The sequence below is a fragment of the Dermacentor albipictus genome, chromosome 1, assembly GCF_038994185.2.
Source record: "Dermacentor albipictus isolate Rhodes 1998 colony chromosome 1, USDA_Dalb.pri_finalv2, whole genome shotgun sequence".
Classification (NCBI taxonomy): domain Eukaryota; kingdom Metazoa; phylum Arthropoda; class Arachnida; order Ixodida; family Ixodidae; genus Dermacentor; species Dermacentor albipictus.
Window position 1 is genome coordinate 335,797,462 of NC_091821.1, and position 25,572 is coordinate 335,823,033.

The window sequence follows — 25,572 nt, forward strand, 5'->3', positions numbered from 1 at the left end:
ACGATAACGAGGAGCATCCTATCCTCTACGCCAGCCGTAAACTAAATGTAAGAGAGGAAGCCTACAGCGCTTCAGAGAAGGAATGCGCTTGTTTGGTTTGGGCCGCCCAGAAGTTGTCGTGTTATTTGTACGGAGCGAAGTTCATCTTCGAGACCGACCACTGTCCTCTGACGTGGCTCAATCAAATGTCACACAAAAACGGCCGCTTGCTCCGATGGAGCCTCACTCTCCAAGAGTACAACTTCTCCGTTAGATATAAGAAGGGAAAGTTGCATAGCAATGCGGATGGTTTGAGCAGGCTAATTTGAATTCTGCGTTTGAGGGTTCCGCCTAAATTTTAGGGTTACTAGTGTTAATTTTATTAAGCGAAGAAGATCCCCTCTCATTTAGCAGGATTCCCTCCATGATTGCTGAATTTGTCAGCAGGAATTTGCTTCAGAAATTGGCATAGTGAAATGCAGCATTTTTTTTTGTTTCTGCACTTATGTTGTTGTTGTTTTTTTTGAAGCCTAGCGAGTCTAAAGTGAGAGCCAATGCACGTCATCTCGGCGCAGAGCCGTGTTGTGGGGTTCATTTTGCAGTTGCCTGTCCTTGTTGGATGTTTTGGGGCGGTGACATCAATGCACAAGTGGTCGCTGCGAGCCAAGACATCAATCCCCCCCTGACCAGCAGCCGTTCTCTTCCTGCCTAGCGGTTGTCAGCGCTAGACAGTCGAGACTTTTGGGGCCATGGAGGCGCTGTAAAGAACGGCGGGTTTCACAACAAGATTGTCACCTTGCCACCCGATTACGACAAGGGGTGCAAGACGCGCACCTCCCGCTCTCCACCTCTCCGTGCTGCAGCTGCGAGGCGTTCAAAGAAGCGACCTTTGCGCTGGAACCCGCCGCCTTCCTCCAGCCCCTTCGACATGGTGACGGGACGAATTCGGTGTGTGGACAATGATTCTAGAGTTCCCCAATGCGGAGCTGATTTGACACGCCTGAAGAAGCTACCGCGGGAACGTCTTGTTTTTGTGCTTCTCACGGTTTGGAGTGGCTCGGAACAATGAGCGACGCGCGATCGACAACGTCGATTTTCCGGAACGGCACCACCTTCAACGCCGTCGCTTGGGCTTCGGAATGTGTGTGCCTTTGTGTCTGTAAACTGGTCTTCAGAGCAGCTGCGAGTTGGTGGTGTGTAAACGAACAGCCGCCGCGTCGTAGGACCAGCGGATCGAGTGTATAAAAACTGTGGTTGTGCGATTGTTGGACGCACTTCTCTTGAGCAGTCATGTTAGACTGGTTCACTTCTCTCATGCAGTCCTGTTGGACTAATACTCTTTTTCTCAAGCAGTCATGTTAGACTGAGTTATTTCTGTAAATAAACCCCTTTTCCCTCGTTCTCGATGAGAAGCAGTTCTTCACTTCATCAACGATCTCAGCGTAAATAAGTTGGACGACGGCATGGGCCAGCTACCTTCGAATTCATGCCGTACTCCAATCTTGGCAAAGGACCACGGACGAAGGGATTGAGCCCCCAATCCTGACAGCATACAGTCTTGCAACTCTTCACCAGCGCGTCATTCTGCGCATGCCCATGAATATAGGACAACCGACTTTCGGCCATCCGCCAAACTTCGCCGCAATGCACTAGCCCAACTCACTAAGCAGCACTTAACAAAAATTACATTTCATAAGATTGGGCGAATTTAAACAACTGTCAGTTAGCTGTGTCAGGACGATACTCTCTTGAATATGTGGAAACAACGACTAAAGGCCGTAAAAGCGTATGTTATCAGAAAAAAATATATATCCTTTGCACGTAGGTAATGGAAAGTTCTTGAACTTCGGGTGACCTGAAATACAATTTTTTTTTAAGCGCTGCTCAATGAGTTCCGTTAGTGTACTGCAGTGAACTTGAATGGATGGCCGACGGAGCCATGTACAAAATTCACGGGCATGCGCAGAAAGACGCGCGGGTGAAGAGGTGCAAGGCTGTGCCTATAAGAAAAATCATAAAAAAAGTTCATGAAAATGGCCGGAGGGGCTATGTGCAAGATTCTTGGACATGACTCTGTATAAAATTAATAAATATGCAGGTCTTAAGACAAAATGACATTTTATTGCGGTGAAAGCTTCATAGCTGCGACAGAAATAAGAATTTGCGCGATAGACAACACAATTATTTAGGGTCAAAATTTTACTAATTAGCTTTTTTTTCATTTCTTTAGGAGATATGTGATAGCGTATTGAAGGCGGCCAGTACTCGAAGCGTACCAGTTTGACATAGATTGTGCATTGCACGATTTTCCAGCAATTGGAAGTCACCATCTGCAGTGAAGTGCGCTGCTGTTTCAGGTATTGTTTCTGCACGCCCTGCAACAACATTCTGTACAAAAATATCTCAACTGGAACAGCAATACATTTTGCGGCATGTTTGCAGTGTGCTTTCCTGAGAATATTCTGCGGCAGAATACTTCCTGCAACCGGATGTGGAGTGTTGATTGAACAGTTCTGCCGTTTACCACAATTAGTTATTTACACGATAGCCTGTCAAGTATTGGTAATGCTCGTACTAACGATTATTGCGGAAATTCTGTTGCGGTCGCTATACATTGTTCAGCAGATATAAACATTTCGACTCAAATTCTGTATTTTTAGTATTCCAAGACAGTCCGGATCACAGCGGATCACAGTACGTTTGCCGCCTTGCTACTTTTTTAGCGCAGGTCATCTACACAAGGCAGCTTGCATGCAGCAATTGGTGTAGAAAGCACGATGCATCGTAAAAGTTGTACCTTTTGAATCTTTTGCTGCGGTTCATGTTGAAAGAGAGCTTTCTGCAAACAGTATGATGAAGTCATCACATTATAGCGAGACAAGCGAGACATTATAGCGAGCCGCACACCATATTTAACATGTTAGTGCCGGCTGGGCGTATCATATCAGCATCGCAATGCGACAGAGTAATCAGCAAACTTCCAATATATGCAATAGATCCCCTGCGCCACGAATTACAACTTATATTTTAAAATATTAATTACAACCTAAAGGCTACGAGACATTTGGCGTTGCAGTAATCTTTAAGATAGCAGCAACGGAAATTAACAAAAACACAATTATCAAGTTGGTTTAGTAATCTAGTAACATTTATGTAATAGATTACTTGTAACTAAAGGTAAACCTAAGCGTTAGCGTTCTAAGAATGTGGTACTGAGCTGACGCGCACCAAATGACAACAGGCTTGATTTCGATAACGTTGAACGTTAGTTGGAAGTAAGCAAAACATTATGCGGAGAAAGTGGCAGCATGGTAAAAGAAAAAGAAAGCTTCTTCAGTTTCGTTGCAAAAGGAAGAAATTAGTATAGGGAGATCAGATCTATGAAAGCAAAAATGTGGACGCGGAACTCCCTACAACGGAGGCTTGATAATGTCACTTCACATTTTTGTGAAAGGCGTTCGCTCGTGTTCCACGAAAATTGTAGTTGTTGGAAATCATATTACGACCCTTAAGCTTGTTTCTCTTCGGCGCTCCTTCATGGCCCGTCGCGTTGTGTTTCTATTTTTGGCGCGAGTGCGCTCCTTGCCAGGTTCTCCAATCCATCCCCGTTGAAATTCGAGAGGAAGTTCGCGGAGACACAGTAAAGAAGCGCATTAAGGCGGAGAAAAATAAACGAGGGAACTCTGCGAAGTCTGTGCAGGGGCTCAAACAGAATGTTTCGCGAGGCCCAGAAGGAGCAGTAAAGTTAATTTTCGTCCTATCAGAACGTCGACAAGGCAGAGCCTGCGAAGATTTTTTGCTGTCTTTATATATGTATATATGCGTTTGAGGAGCCTCCATCCCGAGGCGGCGCTTGTGGTAGGCGGTTTTACGTGCTCCACAGGGGGGGGGGGGTGCTGCAGGACCTCGCGGAGCGGGCAAGTGGGTCGTATCGAAAAGTGCGCAGTAAAAACTGGCCTGCTTCATCACCGCCTCCGGCGCAGGGCTGCCGCATGTCTGCGCCGCGTCGGGGCAACGCCAGCTGAGGGCTGTAAAGCGCCTTATTACCGCCGTTGATGCGGCCGCCCTGCATATGCCGCGGGTTACGCACTACATGCATTCTGGCTGCAGCTGTGCAGCCGCAGATATCGTAAACAGAGGCAATATGCGGTATAGAGATCTCGACCTGTACCGAAGCGTGCAGCGAACGCACCGGCCGTATGTGCTGAAATGTCATCGATACATGGAAATTGAGGCTGTCTCTTCTCCGCCCAAACGACGTACTAATTGGGCGAATGTGAACTGTGCTAGCACGAGCCGTCGAGTTGTTCTTTCGCCGGGAAAAAGATCGTCGCATCGAACACACTTATTGGAATGTGTGTTAAGCTACCTAGCGCTATACCCTTTTTCAAACCTCCAAAAACGTATTTTAATCCTTGCAGCTAATACACCATAGACGTCGAAGCTGTATACGGGAGTTCTTAAAACTCTTTAGAAGGTCTATATAGGGAGCTAACTTGCAACTGTCCGTAACTTACCCAGTGGGGTGTCACCCGTGCTCTTGGGACATAGGAGTGACAACACAGTAGCGCAAATAATCGCAAGGACACTTACTGCGCCTTTTGTACACCAATCTAATATACCCAACCGAATGATTACCGAAAGAACGTGCCGATGGGCGCGCTACAAATCGAGGAAGTCCGACTCGTTCGCGTGTACGGTCGTGCGAACGGTGGCGCGTTCAAACGACCGTGTTCGTTCATTACTGTGTCCTGCTCCTAGGCCTCGCGAGACGGTCTCGCAGAAGCGTGCTTTGTGGTTATGGTGTTGGGCTGCTAAGCACGAGCTCGCGGGTTCGAATCCCGACCGCGGTGGCCGCATGTCGATGGGGGAGGAATGCGAAAACACCCGTGTATTTCGATTTCGGTGCACGTTAAAGAACCCCAGGTTGTGAACATTGCCGGAGTCCCTCACTACGGCGGGCCTCATAATCAGATAGTGGTTTTGGCACGTAAAACCCCATAACTTAACCAGCAGCCCGAGCTCATGTACCCGGTGTACCAGATGTGTAGTGCCGCAGAATTGTAGGCTGCAGCTTTGGCAACATCCTGGGGCATAATAATTGCACGAATGTGTGCCTTAAAAAAATTAATTAAATGGTCTCTGTATCGTCAGTATGTATACGGTGTTCCTAGTTGTATCATTTGTATTATTTTTGTGAATAAAACAACTAACTGTCCTAGATAACCGTGTCTTTATCATTTCGTTGTTGTGTGACTTCATGTCACAAATACAGTGTTGTTTTAACTGGATGGAATTTTATAAAAAAAAGGGAAATTTTGCGATGTTATCTTCCGATATTCTATCAGGTTATGTGTCTTCGTGACCACTAGGAACTCGGTATAGTGCGAAATATGGCAAATAATTAATAAGGATATCTTCAATCTTCAATAACTGCTTAATTAATAACTGCAATCTTCAATAACTGCTTAATTAGCAATTACAATGTGAACGTTGCAATTCGGGAATTGAGGACTCAAAGTCATATTATTAACTAAACAAAAACTTCTCTAAATAAAGTCGTCTTGGGCACTAGAGCCTGCAGTACTTTGGCAATGTGGACGGCCCATTATGGCAATACCGAAAGAAATATGAAATAGCGCACCAGTGAGGCCGATATCTCCACCCTCTCTATTGCCAGTGCAGACCTACAATAGCGCAAGCTTCCGCTGACACGGGCTTCACTGCAGCCTTCTCTCTTCCTATTTTTATTTTTTCATGGTGACGCCAGTAATAGACGCGAAGCGTGCTCCATTCCGTTCCCAATCTTGTGGTGGCACCGCAGCTCGGATAATTACGTTTGACAATAGCAGCAAATGAACAAAGTGCTTTATGGATGAGAATGAAGGGAACTCGTAATTGACGTAATTGTTATGCGGAAAGCCGCAAGGTGCAGAGAGGTAATTAAGGGAAAATGAGTAGATTAGGAAAATGGTAGAGCGGCCGCCCCGGAAAGGCGGTGGTTCCGGGTTCGAGTCCCTGTCCAGGACGAATTTTTCTTCAACTGCGAGGCTTTTCTTTCGAGAAACCGGTATGGGTTTCCTTTGTAGCAGCTGCTACGAATGGGTAGATGTCTCGTTATCCCTTAATTAATTCTCTACACCTTGCGGACGATGTGTGTGTGCTGTGCTCTCTCTCTCTCCCTCTCCCCCTTCCCCATCTTTAATCTCCCCCATCCCTCTCCCATGTGTAGGGTAGCAAACCGGTTAAGCTAAACTGGTTAACCTCCCCACCTTTCCTTCTCCACTTTTTCCTTCCTTCCTGTACACCTTGCGGGTTTCCGCAGAACTATTACGTCACACTCTCGCATTTGCTTCGAGTTGACAAATTCGACTTCGCCCTGCCATCTGCTGGCCGACTGGTTAGCTCAGATGGTAGAGCGGCTGCCCCTGAAAGGCGGTGGTCCCGGGTTCGAGTCCCGGACCAGGACGAATTCTCCTTCAACGGCGAGGCTTTTCTTTCGAGGAACCGGTATGGGTTTTGTTTGTAGCAATTGCTACGATTGGGTGGATTTCTCATTTTCCCTTAATTAAAAACTCATAATTGTCATAGCATTGGCATGCGCGTAGCAGGTGGCGTTTTATAATGGGGTAGGGAGATCAGCGTCACTGAAACGCTGTTTAATTTTCTTGTGGGTTCACGGCTGCCCACAGCCAAATTACCGCACGCCGTAGTACCTACGACAATTTTTGTGAAGTTGTTGGCCAACACATGACTGCCGCGCTTCAATTTCGCAAATGCTATATTGTCTCTAAAATTTGTTTACAGGAGCCTACCTGAGAAATTCGACGTCAATCCGAGCATATCTTGATGTGTTCTTACTATTTGTGCAGTCGGCCATTTTTGGTACCATCTTTCGGTCACGCCGACGCCGACGGATTTTCGCGTAAAGGGACACAAGATGCTTTCGCAATAAAAGGTATAAAATCATAAAGTATCATTGAGTTGTCCTTTTTCTCCTCGCCACGCGTATATAAAATTGATTAGGAATTTTGTTATCGTAGAATGAATGAAACTGTGTGTCGTGTTAATTAAAAAGCGTTTTTTTTTTCTTTCCGAACGTTTGTTCCCTCCTGACGTAGTCACGCTTCAATCGCCCATAACCACCCTTGCTGATGTCGGTGACAATTTGTTCTGAGCCACTTCGTGCCCGAAGCCTCGCGACCTGCTTGGATCGACCTTGCGAAAGCTGTGAGAGAGCTACGCCTTTAAAAACCAACTCTGCCCTGGTGACATCTACAGAAGTCACTTTGTTGGCTAAGCAGCTCTCTTCATTCTATTCTTTTCCTCTCTGTAGCGCTTGTTCCCGCTGAGCGTATCGGCGTCTATCGGCTAGTATCTCCCATAGACGAAAACCCTTGACTCGTTATTTGCCTTTCGAACTGAAAGCCTCTGTCATGTCAATTAATACTACTTCTTTGTGAAATGGTCTGGCCTCCGTCTCGCTCTTTGACTAGTATTTAATACCGTACGCGGTTTCACCTGGAATCTCATGCAGTTTGTACACGTTATGTTTGCGTCGCCAAGAGTGTAATGCACAAGTATTTGCGCCGTTCGTGCTGCTCAGTGTCGCGTTGCAGTTACAGTGACGCACCGCAAACAAGACTACTTAGTGCGAATAAAGAACCTGACTATTTATTGGGAGAACTTGTGTTCAGAAAGAAAACTAACACTAAAATGACAACGATAGTGGCTTGGAACAGTTTTCGAATCAATTGCTGGTCCTCGCCTACGTTGGACTCTGTACATCGCTGTTCGCGACACGAGGTACTGTGATCAGACGCGCCTCGTTTGCCAGACATTGGAGACAACGTTCAAGAAGTTTCATGTACGGTCTTGCGCCAAGGTAGAACTTGGTAGAAGTTATTTACTGTATCTTCAGATACTGCAGACTTTAATGGGGATATCGCAAAAACATGGGAAAACAAAGCGCGCGCCCGAACACGCACGCCCTCGTACTACGCATGATAATATTGGAAAAATTTCTCTACCTTACGTCCAAGATTATATCTAATCGAGCTACCAACGTGCAAAGTACAGGTAGTAGTAATTTCGTGTTGTGTTTGTAATGAAGCGCGCAAGATGTGTATGCGCGCGGGGGCGCGTCCTCCTTGGGCGACGCGAGCTGTTTTCGGCTCCAGAGAAAGCAACTGCGTCGCCTTTCGTGCATGATCACTGGCTGAGCGCGCGAAAACATCTCCTCCGGAGGTCGGGGTCGCTCTGGCGGCGAGGGGAAGGAGGGCCCGTGGGAGAGCGCCCGCCGGTGCCCTGGCGACGCCACAGTTCTGTCGCTCAACGTCCGAGTCCCCGCCGCTCTCTAATGCGCCTGCACGCAGCTTCCGCTCCAGGCATTCTGGCGCTGGCGTCGCAAGCGCTAATATCCCTCAGCATCTGAATGACGCCAGCTGGGAAACTACCTCTGCGTGCGAATGTCGGTTGTTGGGCACTTTTTGCGCCGCCTATCATTCACATAACAAAGAGTGTCTATAGCTGAGTTGTCACATTTGGCGCATGTTTTAGTTGATTTGGTACATAGCAGGTGTCGCGACAATACGTGAATACCAAACGTAAACGTAAAGGTTTGTCTGATTTAGATGTGTTATCCGTGATATGTTTTGAAACAGGGAGGCTTTGAAACAATTGTGCGACGCGCGTTTAAACTGGGTCAGTCAGCGTGACGCATTTCAAAGCCAACGTGTTAAACCGGCAAACGGCACCGAACAAATATTACAGCACGCTGCGTGCTCTCGTCCGGTTTGAAGCTTGGCGCAGCGAGCGCAGCCTCTCCGACCACGGTATAACCTGTCCGGCCGTACGACCGTGTTTTTCTTTCTCTAGCTCCGCAGTTCGTCCGTTCGTGCGTTACCGCCAGCGCCACGCGGGGAAGCTTAAGGGAGCTAGAGAGGAAATCCGGCCGTCACACCATAATTTAACCGACGTAAACGAAGCAGGTGCCGTCGGGGGAGCGCACGGAGTTTGCGACGGCGTCTGCTACGACCGCGTCGCGATCATCATCACCACAGTCTCCCTGGTTGGCGCCAGCAGCGGTTTCGCTTCCTCCCTCGGCTCGAACTCCACTGGGGAAGTGTCTGTGTGTGTGCGTGTGGCGTGCTCGTTCTCCGTTCCCTCGCTCCCGCGGTTCGCCCCCGGTGCCGCGGGCGGGCGGGCCGACGTGCGCGCGTGCGTGCGTCTGTGCTGTGCGCGTGGAGCGCTGCCTTGGCTCCGGCCAGAGAGCTCCGAGAGTCTGAAAACAGCGTTGGTGCCAGCGCCGGGCAGCGCGTCTTCCAAGCAGGCCCGGAGATGATAGCCATGGAAGCGCCGCTAAAGGTAAATGGTGTGCGCAGAGCGATTCCGCCCGCGGGACCGCGTGTGGTCGCCGAGTCCACGCTCTCGCCTGCGACCGGTCGCATGTGTCGCTGGCCTCTCGGTCCCTCCTCGGCGGCACGCGGTGTCCGCGCTCGCACGCATGGTCGTCGCCCGCGCCGCCCGCAGAGAGGTCGACGTCCTCGACGAACCGATCGCGGCTCCGCTCTTGTCGGGCTTGATGACGGAGCGGTGTTGGAAGAAAGAATCCCGATTGTTTCCTCGTTTGCTTTCTTGTTTCCGCTACGCGCATGTTCGTGTCGTCGGTGGCTAGTCTTTTCTTTTTTTCTTTTGCATTAATTTCCCTGCCACCTGCGCCTATTCCGCGTATAACGTCAATAGGCCAGTGATAGACTCGCTGTGTGGGATCCCCCCGGATAGAGCCGCGCACGATGCGTCGATTGTGTTACGGTAGTTAGCGAGACGAGTGCCTTTGCAGCTGCGCGCGCGCGTGCCTGGGTCGGCGCAAGTGTGTGCGGGTTCCCCGGATGCGACCGAATCAGAGCACGGCTGCGGGTCACAGTTAAAGCGCTTTCACAGCTGCTCGAAGAGCTGTGATCATTCGTGCCAGACCCCTGATTCACGTACACATCTTTTTTATTTCTTTTCTTAAAGCTCTTTTGTTTTAAACACCGAAGTGGAATGGGGTTTTCCGTGCATACTGACTCGTGAGTTCTGCTGCGGCCTTCCGTGGCACACACCGGTTAAACATGTTTTTGAAAGATGTGAAAAAAAGTAAGAAAGAATAACAAACGACCGGAAGCCATGTGAGATGGTCTGGTTCAATATCTCAGACCGCGTGGATTTCCAGCGAGCGTCTGTTGCGCATTATGCGGAAGCAGAGCTTATAATTGCGGAAAAGGACCGCTTCCGAGGAGTTTGCTTTCGTAACATTGGTCGCAGCAGTCCCGGAAATTAGCGCGTGTATCGCGTTTCGCTTGTGCGTTCAAACAAAACGAACCATCAGAAAATTGACAGAAACGTTTAAGGCCTTGATATCCTCATCAATGTTGGAGCCGTACAAACAGGGAGGCAGCGGGCATTCGAAGCGTTGGGAAATTTCTTGCCGCAACTTTTACGGCGGATATGGGTGTTCCAGTTAGCAAGTTGTTGTTTCTGCGAAGACTAAGTAATTTTTAAAATTGCCTGTGGCAGATAGCAATATGCTACTCTTTGAGGTGGTCTGCTTGAAGAGGCAGACATATTACTTGCGCGAAAAATTGAAAAGCATAATCGACTAATTAAAGAAATGCGTGAATTAAGTGTTAAACTAATTACTTTACGGCACATAAATTACCGTCTTATGCATTGAAGAACGAACGTAACTGGCCCGCCAATGTATTTCTTCGCAAAGTTCTGGAATTAATATCTCTGAACTGATGTCATCCTGAGAATGGGTTCTACTTGAATCCGCCTTGCGATCTTTTTTCCTGTCTACAATTTGTAAATTACAATATGTGCTGTTGGCTAATTAGAACTGAATTAGTGAACTTTGTTAATTAGTCGATTATGAATTGCGATTTATTGTGTAAATGATGTCCGCCTGTTTTAGCAGTGCACATCAAGGATTAGCATCGGCTATCTGCCAACCGTGATTTTTAAAAATTACTGTCTTTGCAGAAACACCCCGGCCGTATGTCTCCTTATAGTTCAAACCGCCTTTGTAATGTAACGGCAGAACGCCAAGAAACGTAACGATCGTACGGCCAAGTGTTCTAGATCATTGGTGGGATTAATACCAGTTTGCAAGGAGGCGAACGAAGAAAAAAAAAAAGAAACAGTGTCAGTAAGGTTTTTCCTCAGTGCCCCACTTAAATGTAAACGCAAGTTGAGGAGGCGAATCCTAGTTCAGTAATCCTCTTAGCCGCCTGCCCGCCGGCAGGAGAGCAGCGTAAACACGCGATTAGTCCATTGTGTTACAGTGTCACGGCTCTTTAATGTAATCAGGGGTCATATAAGGGCGTCGTATCCGTAGCGAGCCGCTTTTCTCTGTGCAGCGAACTATGGAACCTCGCCTTCCTGAGTGGCCGAAACCGGCCGGACTTGTTCGACGGCTTTCCTTTGCTAAAAAAAAAAAAGTTAAAGAAAAAGACACTACGAAAAAGAAAGGCAAAAAAATGCACAGCGCGTCTCAATGATTTGCAACGGGCGAGTGCGGTTAAAGCCCCCGTTCAATAGAGGTGCGCGAATATCACTTTTTCGAATACGAGTATAGTAAGTATCGAATATCGTATAGTCAAGTGCAGACACACATATTTATAGTATGAATATTATGTATCATTAGGTACCACGTTTGCACTGGCTAGCGAAACACGCACACACATCACTATTGTCAATAGCTGAACTGCAGGAATAGCCTCTCAATATATTTAGATAGCCTGGTTTAAAACAAGCTTTTCAAGAATGGATGGCTGCTCTATGAATAGACGCTAAATAAGTGCTTGTTAACGCAAAAAAAAGAGAGATAGAGAGAGAAAATGTTGAAGGACTTGCTTGCCAAAGACACATGCAAAAAGGCCCGTTCCAAGAAAGAAAACATCACTGACTTTAACGTAGAAGATAAAACTGCTGCAGGACTAGACTGCAAGAAACACTAATATTATAGACGGCAAGCAAAAATCGCAGGTTTTAATGTAGGCTGCCGCCGCGAAACCGAAAACATGGCTTGCATTACCCATTTTGTTCCTGCATGGCTTCAAAATATCTTAGCCTTGTTTCACTTCTAATCAATTGCGATACTTTGTTTGGCAGACAGAGAGAAGCAACCAGTCTTCAACAGTCTGTTCTTGCGAAATATTTGGTCACTTTTGGGTGTTAGAGAATAGCAAATAGTTAATTTTCGATTACAAATAGTGTGTAATATGTATATTTCGTATTCGAAACTTCGAGTATTCGCCCACCCCTTCTATTTCACAAAGTTGACGGGAACATTCATTGAAATCGAAAGCTTTGTTAAATCGAAAACAGTTAACACACTCACGCGAATAGAAATATACTTATTCGATAGCAAGAGATCGTAACAGTAGTAATTATTTTGGCCTAGCCCACGTGCTTATTGCCGAGCCCGTTGAGCGCGTTTTGTGTTTCTTCATGGGAGCGGCGAACGTTACCAGATCGGTGGCGTCCATTACCTGAACTGAAACCTGGCATACTCATATGTTCCCCATACTTCAACCATATGTTCCTTCAATACTCATTTTTATGGGTCGACGGGCGATGGAGGCGGTGTTCCAGCAGCACCTGTACAGAAAGCGGCCGATTGTCCAGTTTTTGGAAAGCAGGTGGTCGATGTTTTCTTCGGTGCCACATACTTTTGTGCTTCTTAAGGACGACGGGATTGTGCGACCATCGGTGTCTATTAATGCAATTTCTGTAAGACCACACACGTCAGCGGACTCACCGCAATTTCCTTCTTTCCTTCCCTCCTCTCTCCCTGTTATCTTCGTTTCCCCCCTTTCCCATTCCCTCGGTGTAGGGTAGCCAACCGGACGTTATTCTGGTTAACCTCCCTGCCTTCTACTTATCTCTTTCCCTCCTCCTCCTCCTTCAATACTCAGTTAACTCGAGCGAGACGTTGTTTTCACTTAGTTGCTTCGAGGACGACAATTGTGAGGCTCTGTGAATACCTGCTGGGTAACCGAAATATCTTGCCAAATTAATTTGCCAAGTTTTGAGAAATCGTGTTTCGTTATATCTATATTACGCTGCATTGCGAATAACCGCAAGAGACCCGCCGTTCCGAATGGGTTTTTTTTTTTACTTTCTTATACCTGCGTGTCGTGCCCCGGCAGCGTTTGGAATAGCGCGGGCTCTTAAAGGCTCGTCCACATTGAAAACCACTTTGGCGCATCCCGAATCAGTGCCGACTATGCGCGGATGCTGAGTAGGGTGCTTACCGATAGATGGCGTGCGCGTGCCAGTCTTTATCGACGTTAAATTTTTATACTCTGCGCATTCGTGCTAAATCATGCGCCTTATCCGAAGGACACGTGCAGCAGCAAGCATTACGTCGCCACAGTCTATATACACCATTATTTGTTGCTTTGTTTTGCGCTCAGGGCAAAATAACCAACATGGTTTTGTTTTCTTTTCATATAAGCGATAGCTGGTGACAGGAGATAATCATTGAGACATTTGAGCGAAATCGGAACATTATGAAAGTTTTGTTTGAAAAACGAGCTATACGTGATGACATAAAGTTGCCAATTTTAAGAATACTGGGATGTGAACATCGTTTATATTAATTGTGATAACGGCTGTTCATTATTCGATTCGCATTCGATTCGATTAGCTTCTTGCACTATTCGATTCGCATTCGATTCGCTCTCAAAAATCACTATTCTCACAACCCCTATCCTCGTGTTGAAGGATCGAACCCCCTGGTTGAATGTTTCAGCCCGGGAATGAGCAACATTACCGGCTTTGAAAGGGAATATCGTATTTGGTTTTTCTATAGGAGGCAAGCACGGGACTGGCGCCGCCTGCAAACAAACACTTTCCCACATTTATACAGGCTACACAAAATGTACCCAGACAAATACAGCAACACATGCCCGTGGTGCGAAGGAACACCGACATTGGAACACATAACATTCCAGTGCGCGTCACGTCCGGCGGCTGCCACCTCGCCGCTGCTAGACAACACTCTACATAACTGGTCGTGGGAGGCGCGACTCGCGGAAGTGGAATTGGGAAGCCAACAGGCGACCCTTGACCAGGCCCGGCGAGCCGCTGTAACCAGTGGGGCCCTGGAGGAGGGGCTCCACCCACCATAACCAAACAGTCTCTATTACAATAAACGTTTACTCTCTCTCTCTCTATTGACCCACCGTGTACACGCGCTTCTGCACGTATCGTGCGCTTAGTCACGATTATTAAAAGAAAGAGAGAGAGAGGCGCTCGGGGTACGGTCGCATAGGCATTCGTTCACTGTAAAAAGGCAGCGCGTTCGAGCCGTTCTTACGGATAGTAGCCTGCGTCTTTGTGGACGCAGCAGAATTGACGGGCCATGCGGACCCGCCTGCGGATTTGATAGCCAGTGCCACCGAGTTCGCGTCCTTGGCCAGGACGACATGTCTCAACGTCGCGATTTATGCATCGTGTCCGAGTGAAAAGCGCGTTCGGAAAAGTAAGCGATGGCCGCCGACGTCTTCTGTATAGCGGTGTGCGCGATGTTCGTTCGACCGAGAAGATTTATGAAAAAAGGGAGCCGAGCGGCACGTAATTGAATGCACTCTCTTTCCCTCGCGACCGGCCACTGGTCTTCAGTCCCGTAACATATATTGGCCGCGTGCTGTGCTGACAGGGCTTTTGAACCCAATCGTGACTCACGCGTGGGCCGTCTATATATCGTCCCACTCGCTGCAATAGCCTGCGTTAGAATAGCTTTGTTTTTCGTCCTCCCTCGTGCGCTTTTGCAAGCAGCTCTTCCCGGCGAGGCTTCTCGATCGTGTCGGCGCTTCCACGAGACTGAAAGGCGTCGGGCGCTTGTGTGGCGGTTCTTAAGAAAGAACGGCCATTATTTACATCCATTTGGATCTTCAGAGCGGCAGGGTGGACGGGATACTAGACTATACGTGTGTGCTAAGTCGGCCGCGAGAACTTTTGGGGGGTCTTCCCGAGGCTTACTTTTATCTTCTCCTCCTCATTTCGAGGGTTCTTCATTTCAAGGGTTACGACACTTTGTCATGGTTAGGAAAGACGTCAGAAAAGGCATCTGCGGCCTTCCAAATACGGGTGCTGTATATGCTCAGTCCGCTGAAGGACTACCATTACCAGGAGGCATTGTCTGCTGCCTTCCCCTTAATCATTCTCTGGCGGAGAAAGTGTCTATCCGGCGACTTCGCGTGGGTGCGGCCTTTGTACGCCTCGATTCCATAAGCTGTGCCTCGGGTTAAACATCTGACGGCCCACGTGGGCTGTGCAAAACGTTCTACTTCGGCTTCCACAGCGGACGTTTCACCATCCACTGTGGCTCTGCTCAGGAGCGAGGGCGACTCGAGATAAAATTCTAAGAGCAGCCCAACGACGTACGAACTGGTCCAACTGACAGCAGCGCGCTCTGGGCAATGGACCATAAGTTCTCTAAGCTCTTGCTTCAATTCTCACACGATGAGGGCTTGCGCGCTTTTGTGCTATTTTTACTTCTTATACTATATATTTCTGTGCTATTTTTGGGACCGACTGCAGGACGAATGCCTCTCCCAGCGATCTCGAATTAGTCCTGTCGTGCGCCAGCTGATTTCACCTCATGCCTGCAAACTTCCTGGTTTCATGAAACCACGTCATTCTCCGCCGTCCTCGACTGCGTTCCCTTCCCTTCGCACCCATTCTGTAACTCTAAACTTCTTATCTGCCCTACGCGTTATGTCGCCTGCCTAACTCTATTTCTTCTTAATGTCCACTAGAATATCGACTACCCCCGTTTGCTCTCTGATCCACATGCACCGCTGTGTTCCTGTCTCTTAACGTTGCCTCTAACCTTTCTTTCTCTGCCCCATAGGTCGCTAGCAGTAGAATGTAATGATCGAGCAGTTTTGAAGAATAGCGGTAAGCTGCCGTTAATGACTGCCTGCTGTAGGCAGTTGAACCCAGTTTTATTCTTCAGTAAGCGCCCTTCTCATGATTAGGGTTCCTTGTCAATAACTGCCCTAGATAAACGTATACTCTAGCACAAGTCCTAAAGGCCAATCACCCGCCCTGGTTTGGCCTAGTGGCTATATGGCGCGTTACGCTGCTTATTATATAAGCCCGAGGGCGCGTGACGATATACCGACCGAGGCGGCTGCATTTCGATGGGGGCGAAATTTATAAAAAAGAAAAAAAGAACGCCCGTGTAGCGTGCATTGAGCGCACTTAAAAAAAAAAAAAGAACCCAGGTGGTCGAAATGAATCCGGAGCCCTTCACTACGGCCTGTCTCATAATCGTATCCTGGTTTCCTCCAGTAAAGCCCTAGAACTTAATTTTAATTTTTTGACTGCCAATCATAAATTTTCATTCTCTTGTAGGCCTATTATTGAACATTGCCATTGTCTTCTTACACTTTGTCGGCTAAGGTCACGAATCATTTGTTGCAAATCATCATCAGCGTTGCTAAACAGGACAATGCCACTTAACACCGTAGGTTGCAGGGATCCCTTTTCTTTTTCGCTTGGGTTGCCACGCGGCATAACTTCACTGTGGAATTAAATATAAGCATGCAGGTCGCTGAGATATTCGCCGTCGATCCTCACTACTAACCCCTCCCAGCTAAGAGCTTCACTATTCTAATAATAGTCTAATAGCTTTCATAACCACGTATGTCGGAGGGCACTCTGACAATTTGGAAAAAAGAAAGGAAGACAAAGAAACAGCTGACCTCTGCGTTTCCTCCTCCTGTGAGCTCGTCTACTGCGACATCAGCAGCCTCACAGCGAACAGCACCATCTTGCTTGCTTGCTTGCTTATGCTGAAAGAACGGTGCTATTTTCTCGAAGCCAGACAGCTCCCCCTTCGCGATGCGCATTCTGCTAGAGTAGTGCTGCCCGCTGTGCCCTCCAAAATGCACGCCCCAGATGCCGCCACTCTCATGCGCTCGAAAGCCCGCACAACTTGCCAAGCGCCAACCGTCCGAATCCGAACTGCGCGTTGCGGCGTGTTAATAAGTAATGGTGTGACGCAAATGGCGGACGGACAGACACAGCAAACGCACTCTCGAGCTTCCATTTAACTTCCGTCGCCGCAAAAGACTGCGATTTCCGCGGGATCGTTTTCGGCAGCCGAGGCGCAGTGAGGCATGCCGCGAACTTAGCTTTCTAAGTAACACCCCGGACGACAGTAGACCGTTCTTAGCTGAGTCTCGAAAAGGCAGGTGGAAAGAAGGGCAATACGAGTAGAGTCGTGAAGGCGGGGGCGGTGGGGGGAACAAGTGTTTCCGGTAGCGCGTGCGCTATATACAGGGCGTCGCAAAGACGGCGGTCGTTCTGTTTACGATTCCGGGGGCTACGCGAGCCTGCTGTCGGTACCGCCGCCAATTTCTCGCCGGCGGGACAATCGACGCCGCCGAGTGAAAGACGGACAGCTTCTGCGACGGCGACACGCTCGAGGTGAACGTCGAAAACAAGAAGTCGGGCAGGGCCCGTATACGTTCGCGGTGGCGAAGCTCGTTAGCGAGCTAACCGCGCCAAGGAAGAGGACTTCGCTGGCGGCGAGGCCGGCGCCGCGTGCTAATTAATGTCCGCTCGCTTGCGTCGCAACGTTTCGTTCGCGCGTCCCCCCGCGGCGAACCGCTGACCTGGCCCGCGAGTCGCGCTTTTGAACTCTGCCGCTGGTGTCGGTAAACAGCGCAGACGAGAGGAGCGTGACGTCGTTCCTCGAGCCGTCATTTCAGCCGCGAAGGTTTTGGCGTTTGACGTGATTTCTTCTTGGTTTCTAATACCCCGTATCTGCGCGAACTGCAAGTCTTGGACCGAAGAGCCTCGTTTCCTAGCGCTTCCATTGTGCTTGTAGCTTCTTCCGCCGGGTAGCTTATAATCTTTTTAGTCTTAATGACTTAATGAGGCATGGACGCCTTTCCGCTCGACCGTGTGGCGTGCGCGTCGTTCCGCAGTGACGTCGCGCGAGGGGATCTCGGTGTATATAGGCGCAGGAACTGGCCTCTGAGATCACCGCTGTGGCGTAACGTGCCGGAATCGATGTCACTGCTAACTATGCTAAGTTGCTGCATTTATCTGTCCAACAACCGTTGGACAAATAAAGTTTATTCCTATCCTATCCTATCCTCCTCGGTCGTCTCGATAGGGCGGACGGTCGTTAAAATTTCGCGTATAGTCTCTCTCTCTCTCTCTCTCTCTCTCTCTCTCTCTCTCTCTCTCTCTCTCTCTCTCTCTCTCTCTCTCTCTCTCTCTCTATATATATATATATATATATATATATATATATATATATATATATATATATATATAATCTTACATTTCCAGTTTGTGACTAATATCCTGCTTGTAGCCACGTTGCAAAGGAGCAGGTAGCTCGACGTAAGCAGCCGTAAGAAGCCGGCGGGCGCAGTATGTCGTCGCTCAATAGCCACAGGCGTGTCTCCGATGCGATGACCTAGATGACGAACCTTGAGCGGGGCGGAGACGGGGACCGCCATAAAATGTAGCTTTTGGCTACGAAGGGGATCCTTATGGCACACCTCCTGATGAAATATTTACGAGGCAGCCTTATAAAGCCGTTATGTATAGAGCATGGGTAATGCGTTCGCTGCGACCCCTGTTTATTTTCGTGTTTCGGCACTGCGCGCGCCTTGCAGTACACAACGAGCACCGCCGATCGTTCATTAGATGGTTTGCCGTGCCACTGAGCGGAAGAACAACATCGCTAAGGCTTGCAGCAACCGCGCAGCGTTTGTAGACATCCTATAGATTTCGGAACATGCGTCTCTTGTGGGCTGAACGTTTTGAATTAGATCTCGTCTGCCTATCGCCAGGAACTCGATGGCATAAGCAGGCTGACGGAAACTTAGCCGAGTTGGTATGCTTGATATCGCGAACAATTTTTCACTCCTACCTTTGCCGCACTCCTCGCTGTGCAGGGCCCAGGCAGTCACTCTGACTTCTGCAAACAAGCACTTACCCGAGCCCCGCGGCGCTGCACACAATGTACCCCGAACGGTTCCCAAGCCCGAACTGCCCTTTGTGTGGTGATTATGCGGACTTCGAACATGTCTTGTGGGGCTGCGCCTCTGCTGGTCCCCCTTTCACCCAAGAGGAAATGATGAGGCTAATTAGGGCCCAGGATCAGACCTCTCAAATCCTGGCAGTCCAGAGGGCTCGCGAGAGGGCCGTCAGGTTTCACCTGATGGTCCCCGAGTGGGCCTAGCCAGGTGACGTGGAGTTTGCTTACGTCTATAGTGGACCAAATAAAGTTGTTTCATTCACTCACTCACGCACCTGGACGATGAAGGCGTGTAGGTACACAAGCGCGCACAGCCCCGTTAGTTGGTCCCCAGTGCAAGTACCCGTATTATAACTGTGCAGGCACAGTCTGGTCCTCACAGGTTGCAGAGGAAACTGAGAATCTTGATTGTTAGCTTCCTTATACGAGGTTTGCGAGCAAAGTACGTGGGAAAAAAATGAGCGCAGGGAGGCACGTTTAAACAACACGCTGCCATGCGTTGTCGCTCGTGTCTGCACCGGAGCGTCTCTCTATCTCGCTCTCTCGCTGTCCTTGTAAACATCTTTCCCGCAAGTTGCGCGCTATCAGTGGTGCACCGCGTACGATGTCTCCATCGTTGGGTTCGCTCGCAGTCGAAGCACGGTGCTGCGGTTTTCGGTGCATTAAGCCGTATATAATCAGTAAGTCTTGCTCATTTCGGATTTAACTATGATATCCCGAAAGAAATCTCGGCTCATAACGCAGTTCTCGTACACATTAACTGTCCTATCCCACCATGAACGCTTTAGCTATTCCACATTTCACGATTTTAACAAGGCTGACGATACGTCTATCACTGATTCCCTGGCAGACAACTTTGATCATTTTTTGTCACTCAGTACCGAAGGTCATGTTGACAGTCTTGTTGATTGTTTTTAGTCGTTAGTGAAATCTTGCATCAATAACTACGTTCCATTAAAAACAAAGTAAGATAAATAATAAACTCCCTTGGATTAACCGGGATATCCTGCACTTGCCACGCGTTGTCTGTAGACTACGCAAATCCAAGCATTCTAATCCTGCGCTTCGTGTTCCTTTTTTTTTTGCCGCAGGCGTCACGAGAACGTGACGCCTGCGGCAAAAAAGACGTTCCACGTCCGCCGCCAAGGTATGTGAGTGGGGGCGCGCTGGCTAACACTCCCAGGGTTCTACTAGTACACATAAATACCCAAGAAAGTGGATGGGGAAACGCCGCCGCGGTAGCTCAATTGGTAGAGCATCGCACGCGACATGCGAAGGTTGTGGGTTCGGTTCCCACCTGCGGCACGTTGTTCTTTCATCCACTTCAATTTCCAGTAATTTATCATTACTTTATTTTCATTTATTAGGCACATGCAATTTCCCCTATGTTGTACTTGGTGTCAGTGTTTGTTGGCTTCTCATTATATGACTAATAAATATCGGGTCCCTCGGTTAACCCCCTCTCTTCTCGTATATATATATATATATATATATATATATATATATATATATATATATATATATATATATATATATATATATATATATATATATATATATATATATATGTGTGTGTGTGTGTGTGTGTGTGTGTGTGTGTGTGTGTGTGTGTGTGTGTGTGTGTGTGTGTGCTTCGTAGCCGACTGAAAGCATTCATATCACGCGGAATTAATTACGAACGGGCTCTCATATTCGACGCTTAAGATGAGCGAAGTACCAACGAAGTGACGACAAAAATTTCTGCTTCCAAGCTTTGCGCGGAGACGAGTTTCATTCCGGCCTCAGCGCGCTATGTGTACACAATGCTGGCGCGCACACAAGCGTCGTTCGTCAAGGGGGTGTCTCGTTGTCTCCTGTATTGAATGGGTAGCGTCGCACTGTGTGTACCTCGCTGAACGCGGCCGCGCGCACCGCTTTCAACCTGCCGCGGGCGCTTCCGCAAATTTTCGCCGCATTGTGCTAGGCAGGCGTCCTGTTAAATGAGCTGCATAGTTGCGCTGCTACAGGATAAGCGCGCATCCATGAAATGCGTGAAATGTCCATGTTGTTAGAGGAACACCAAAGAGAAACGCTAGGTCAGTTTAGTCTGGTAAAAGTATTCTTTCGAAATTCAGTTTTCGTTGATTTCGTCGATTTCGCGAGATTTAGGCTGATTACGAGGAAAGTAGGTGGCGATCAAAGTTTCGTTTATTGATTGGTGCGCCGATTGAACTTCAGCGCAGGTGCGTCATCTCTGATGTCACGGCTTTCGAAAACATTTTCTTGACCTTTTGCGGTTCAGTAAACGTTCTAGAAATTCGATAACTTCCGTTTTTGGCTGCTTTAGTGTAAAATTCAGTCCATATTTGCAGTAAAAAGAAATACAATACCAGGCTCCAGCAGACGCCATCAAAATCTGACGTCATGGTGACTTCAGCTGGTGCGGAACTTTCAGGGTGGCGTCGCCGCTCGCCACCCGCCTTTCTTTTTTTTTTGTCTTTTCTTGTCACGGCAAGTGTGACCTATCTTTTTTTTTGGTATTTTAGAAGAACAGTGTGCTAATATAGACAACTTGTTTTTATGTTTGGCATTGCTTATGGATAATCGTGTCTGAATCCACTACATTGTAATTCTCTTAGTACAGCTCGTCAGTAGGTGATGTGCATGTTTGAGTTTTTTATGTGTAGTCGTGGCGTTACGTAGCCTCTACAGCCTTCTTGTCTGCAATAGTGTTAGCTTATGTTCCTGCACTGTAAACCGATCTGCACCCTTAAGTGTGTTTAAGGGGTGAAAGTTGGCCTATAACTAACAAGGTTGCATCATCCTTAAGGGTCTAAATTGGTTTGCAGCGCTTTTCTGGACTACTTCGTACGTTATCGCCTGATTGCGGAAATGTATGCCTCTTCGAATGTTCTTACAAAAAAAAATAATAAATGCTGGACTCTTACGTGGAGGAAGCACGATCTGGTTATTTGGTACGGCGCAGTAGAAGACACCGGAATTATTTTGACTACCTTGGGTGTTTAACGTGGACCGAGATCCTGAGCGCACGAGCTTTTTTTTTTTTGCACTTCGCACCCGTCGAAATGCACAACCGCGGCCGGAATCGAACCCTCGACCTCTAGCTCTGCAGCGCAACGCCATAGCCGCTAAGCTACCGCGGCGGATTGAATTTTCCAGTTCGTGCTTTGATTTGCTCATGTGCGAAAATTGGCAAAAGCTCTTGCTCAAGTCTCTTCAAGCTTTCTTGTGACCTTTTTTTTTGCTCTTTGTTTCTTTTTCCCCGCGACGAAAAATAGCCAGTGCCGTTAAAGGCGCCAACTCATTAATTTAGTGAGATTCTAAATGGAAAGATGAGCTGAGCTCTATAATGAAGTCACCCTACCGCAATAGCGGAAGAAAAAGAAAGAAAGAGGCAGCTCTGACGCGAAAAGACGTTGAGAAATAAGACCCGAAAAGGGACGCCGCTTTGAAGTTCCCGCAACTTCTCTACGTGATGTCATGAATTTCGGCGACGTCTGCTGGGATCTAGTTCATTCTTTGTCAGTTAAGATGGACCACATTGCATTCAAAGAGAGGCAAAGACTGAATTTAGCGAGTTTCAGGAACACTTTACTGAGTCACAACAACCAAAATACGAGAAAATGCCTTTTTTAAAATTTGTGACGTCACAATGGCGTATACCGACGCTGAGGCTCAGGCGCGAAACTAAATTTAAACAAAAATGAGGAGAAACAAATGAAAATCGTTCCCGTATGTAAAGTGAGCGAGAGTTTTTTTCACAGACTACTTTATCCGTCTAAATTGACGAAGTGTTTCTCTTTAGCGTCTCTTTACTACAACGCTGGCAACATTACTGAGGACTGCCACCTGTCGCGCATAGTGGAGTCTATTAGGCCACATCCTCCCTCTTTCTCTATCATCTTTCTCTACCCACTCCCTCTCCCCTGATGACGCTTCGCCGTGCTCCCTGACGGGTTGCAGAATCAAGCGTCCTTCCTTTCCTTAGATCACTATCATCACCAGTAAAGAAGAAATGCGCAGTGCCATCACACGGTGGAATCCACTGTCGGTTTAGCCGAGCGCTGACGCCGACAGCAGCAGCCAAGACACGGCGTTCGAGAACGCCATTGGCACGAGCTTTCCAGCACGGCGACGATCGCAATGTGGCGCCGCGATCAAGTCCGTGGGGGCGACGCGTCGTGCAAACGCGTTCGTGTCCCCAGGCTGCGGGAGCGCCGGGCCGGTCGCGTTTCCAATGGCGCCGCGGGGATTATCCGTCGCAGCCGTAGTGGGGCTTCCAGCTATCCCTGGCGCGACCGGCTTCTCATTAATTCTACGCAGCGCCATTGCGAAAGTCGGCCGCACGCGCTAAAGGCTGCTAGATGCCTGTCAATTCATTCCGCGGTGGACACGTGTACGATATGTAAAAAGAAGATATTAGGCTACTCGCGAGCATTGGTGAGGTGCAGTGGACACAATAATTATCACCCAGCGCCAGGAGTAACATGCCGGGTGGTCAGCGAGGTTAACATCTCCAGGATATCTTATCAAAGTCTGTATCTTTCTCAGTACGGTGACAATTTATTGAAGGGAAGAGTAAATACAGTGTGTCGGCGCAGATGTAGGGTTTTTGTGGTTGCTCGTTCAGCCATGGACACTTCCTTACAAACGATGTTAAGACAAGTGATGTTTCACTTTGTACTTCGTAAATTCGACCTCGCTGCCCGCAGCGGTGAGTTGTCGTTGCCCTCGCCGCAACGAAGCTGTCGCGTTTCATGCGACGAAAGCGTCGCATTCGCTGAGAGCCCGCATAGGCAACCCTTGAGTGGTGCGCACCTGGCGGGCATCGACTCAGCTTGCGTCTTTCAGGCGTGTCTGAATGAGCTAGCTACGTAAAACGCACCTATAACGCACGCAACTATATAGGTCACGCATGTTCCTTAGCGCATGTGTACAAGTCTGTATATGCGCGCTTCGTTCTATGTTTTACACCCTTATCAGGAGTAACGGCGCAGACCCGAGACCAGTATGCATCTCCAGTTTACATTACATAAATCCTCTTTCTCGTTCTTATCGCTAAGAAGTGATAGTGCGCCCGTCCAATCTCTCCATGCCATCCCCGGTTTAACCCGCGGCTTCACTCAGCTGCAGGCTCCCCTGCAGTGGTAGTGCATTTGAGTCCCGCCCATTGTGATACAAACATCGCCTCGCATCCATTTCCTCCTCCTGGCTACAGCGCGGTAACTAATTGCTCGCACATGCTCTCCGACGCTGCAGTTAGTCTCGAGCGCAAACAGAAACCTGGCCTCTCCCCGCGCACGCGACGTTGCCGGCCAGCGCGCATAACCTACGTGCGCGATCTGGCCTGCGGCCATGCGTCGGCTGCGCAGCGCCACTGATCCTCGTTTCTAAATTCGCCGCCACTAAGTGGAAATGTGACTTGACCCTCGTGCCACCTGCACGTCGGCGACGGCGGATAAAGCCGCGCGCGGCGGAAGAGTGTGAACGTCCTCTCTCCGCCGTTGCCCGAAATAGTCGCGCGGGGGATGACGCGCGTTTTTCTCTCCGCGAGCGTCGGCGGTCAGAGAGCGCTGCCGCTTTCGATGTGACGGAGAAACGCGATATGCGGTGCTATCGATTACAGTTCAAATAGACTCGTTCGAGAGCTGCTGTGTTTTGCTATAGATATATCGCATTTCTGTCTCGTCGGCTGTGTTACTTGAAGAGGTGCGGGCACTAGTTACAATTGAGACGCATTGCAGAGTGATGTAGGCGAAATTAACGAAACGTCACTAATAACCTTGCAATTAATAATTTTGGAGCACGTATGTACCGACTACGAAATGAAGCCACGAAGCAATGAAGTGATATCCACTCAGCAGAAGTACCCCGCTTTATAACGCCTAGCTTTGAGAAATACGTCTTAAGAATCTGTTGCGAAATACCTCAACGTCCCACTAAACACTTCTGGACATCACTGTGAAAAGTGTAGCGCTAAGTGTTAACTGCGACATTAATTTATTTCGCCGCAGATTTTGAGGACGTATCTCTCAAAACTGGCCATACTAAGACATGATTTCTGCTAAGTGGGTATTACTTCATTACCTTCTTCATTGCCACGTATTAGTTGCCACGTATTAGCCCTCGGGGCGGCCGAGAAACTTTTGACAAAGAATGGTGCGCGCGTGTCGCGTGTCCCTGTGTTACGCACCCGAACGTCGCACGTCTAACGTCATACAGAGCACTCCCTTCAGCTACACCGTAAGAGGTGGTTGTGAAAAGGTGTGCATTGAAATATCGTCGAGCGTCGTTCGAACAGCTCGTGTTACTTTACTTACCATGCTTGCGTTGGAAGTGCTGTATCTTTAGATATCATTTTTTTAGATTTTTTTTGTAACTTCCTTAATTGAGATGAAGTACAAGTACAACAAGAACAAGAAATTATTAATCGATACGGTTGTACAACATCCCTCCGCGAGTTGTTTGGTCGTTTTTTTTATATGGCACAAGGATGCATATGAAATTGGTGAAGAGAGAGAGAGAGAGAGAGAGGA

At 48.3% G+C, this 25,572-nt stretch overlaps 1 protein-coding gene and 1 non-coding gene across 7 annotated transcripts in view; both read left to right on the top strand.

Moving 5' to 3' along the window:
- LOC135915024 (5'-AMP-activated protein kinase subunit gamma-1-like) overlaps positions 1-25,572 on the top strand; it is a 411,044-nt gene that overhangs the window by 59,138 nt on the left and 326,334 nt on the right. The window contains exon 1 of one of the 6 annotated variants that reach the window (XM_065447980.2): positions 8,883-9,345. The exons of the other annotated variants lie outside the window; for them this stretch is intronic. Within the exon in view, the coding sequence (XP_065304052.1) occupies positions 9,319-9,345 (27 nt within the window). The 5' untranslated portion in view covers positions 8,883-9,318. Of the gene's footprint in view, positions 1-8,882; positions 9,346-25,572 lie in introns of those variants that run through there. 6 annotated transcript variants of the gene reach the window in all.
- Positions 6,375-6,449, top strand: TRNAS-UGA (transfer RNA serine (anticodon UGA)). Its single transcript has one exon. It is a non-coding gene; the product is annotated as a tRNA-Ser (tRNA).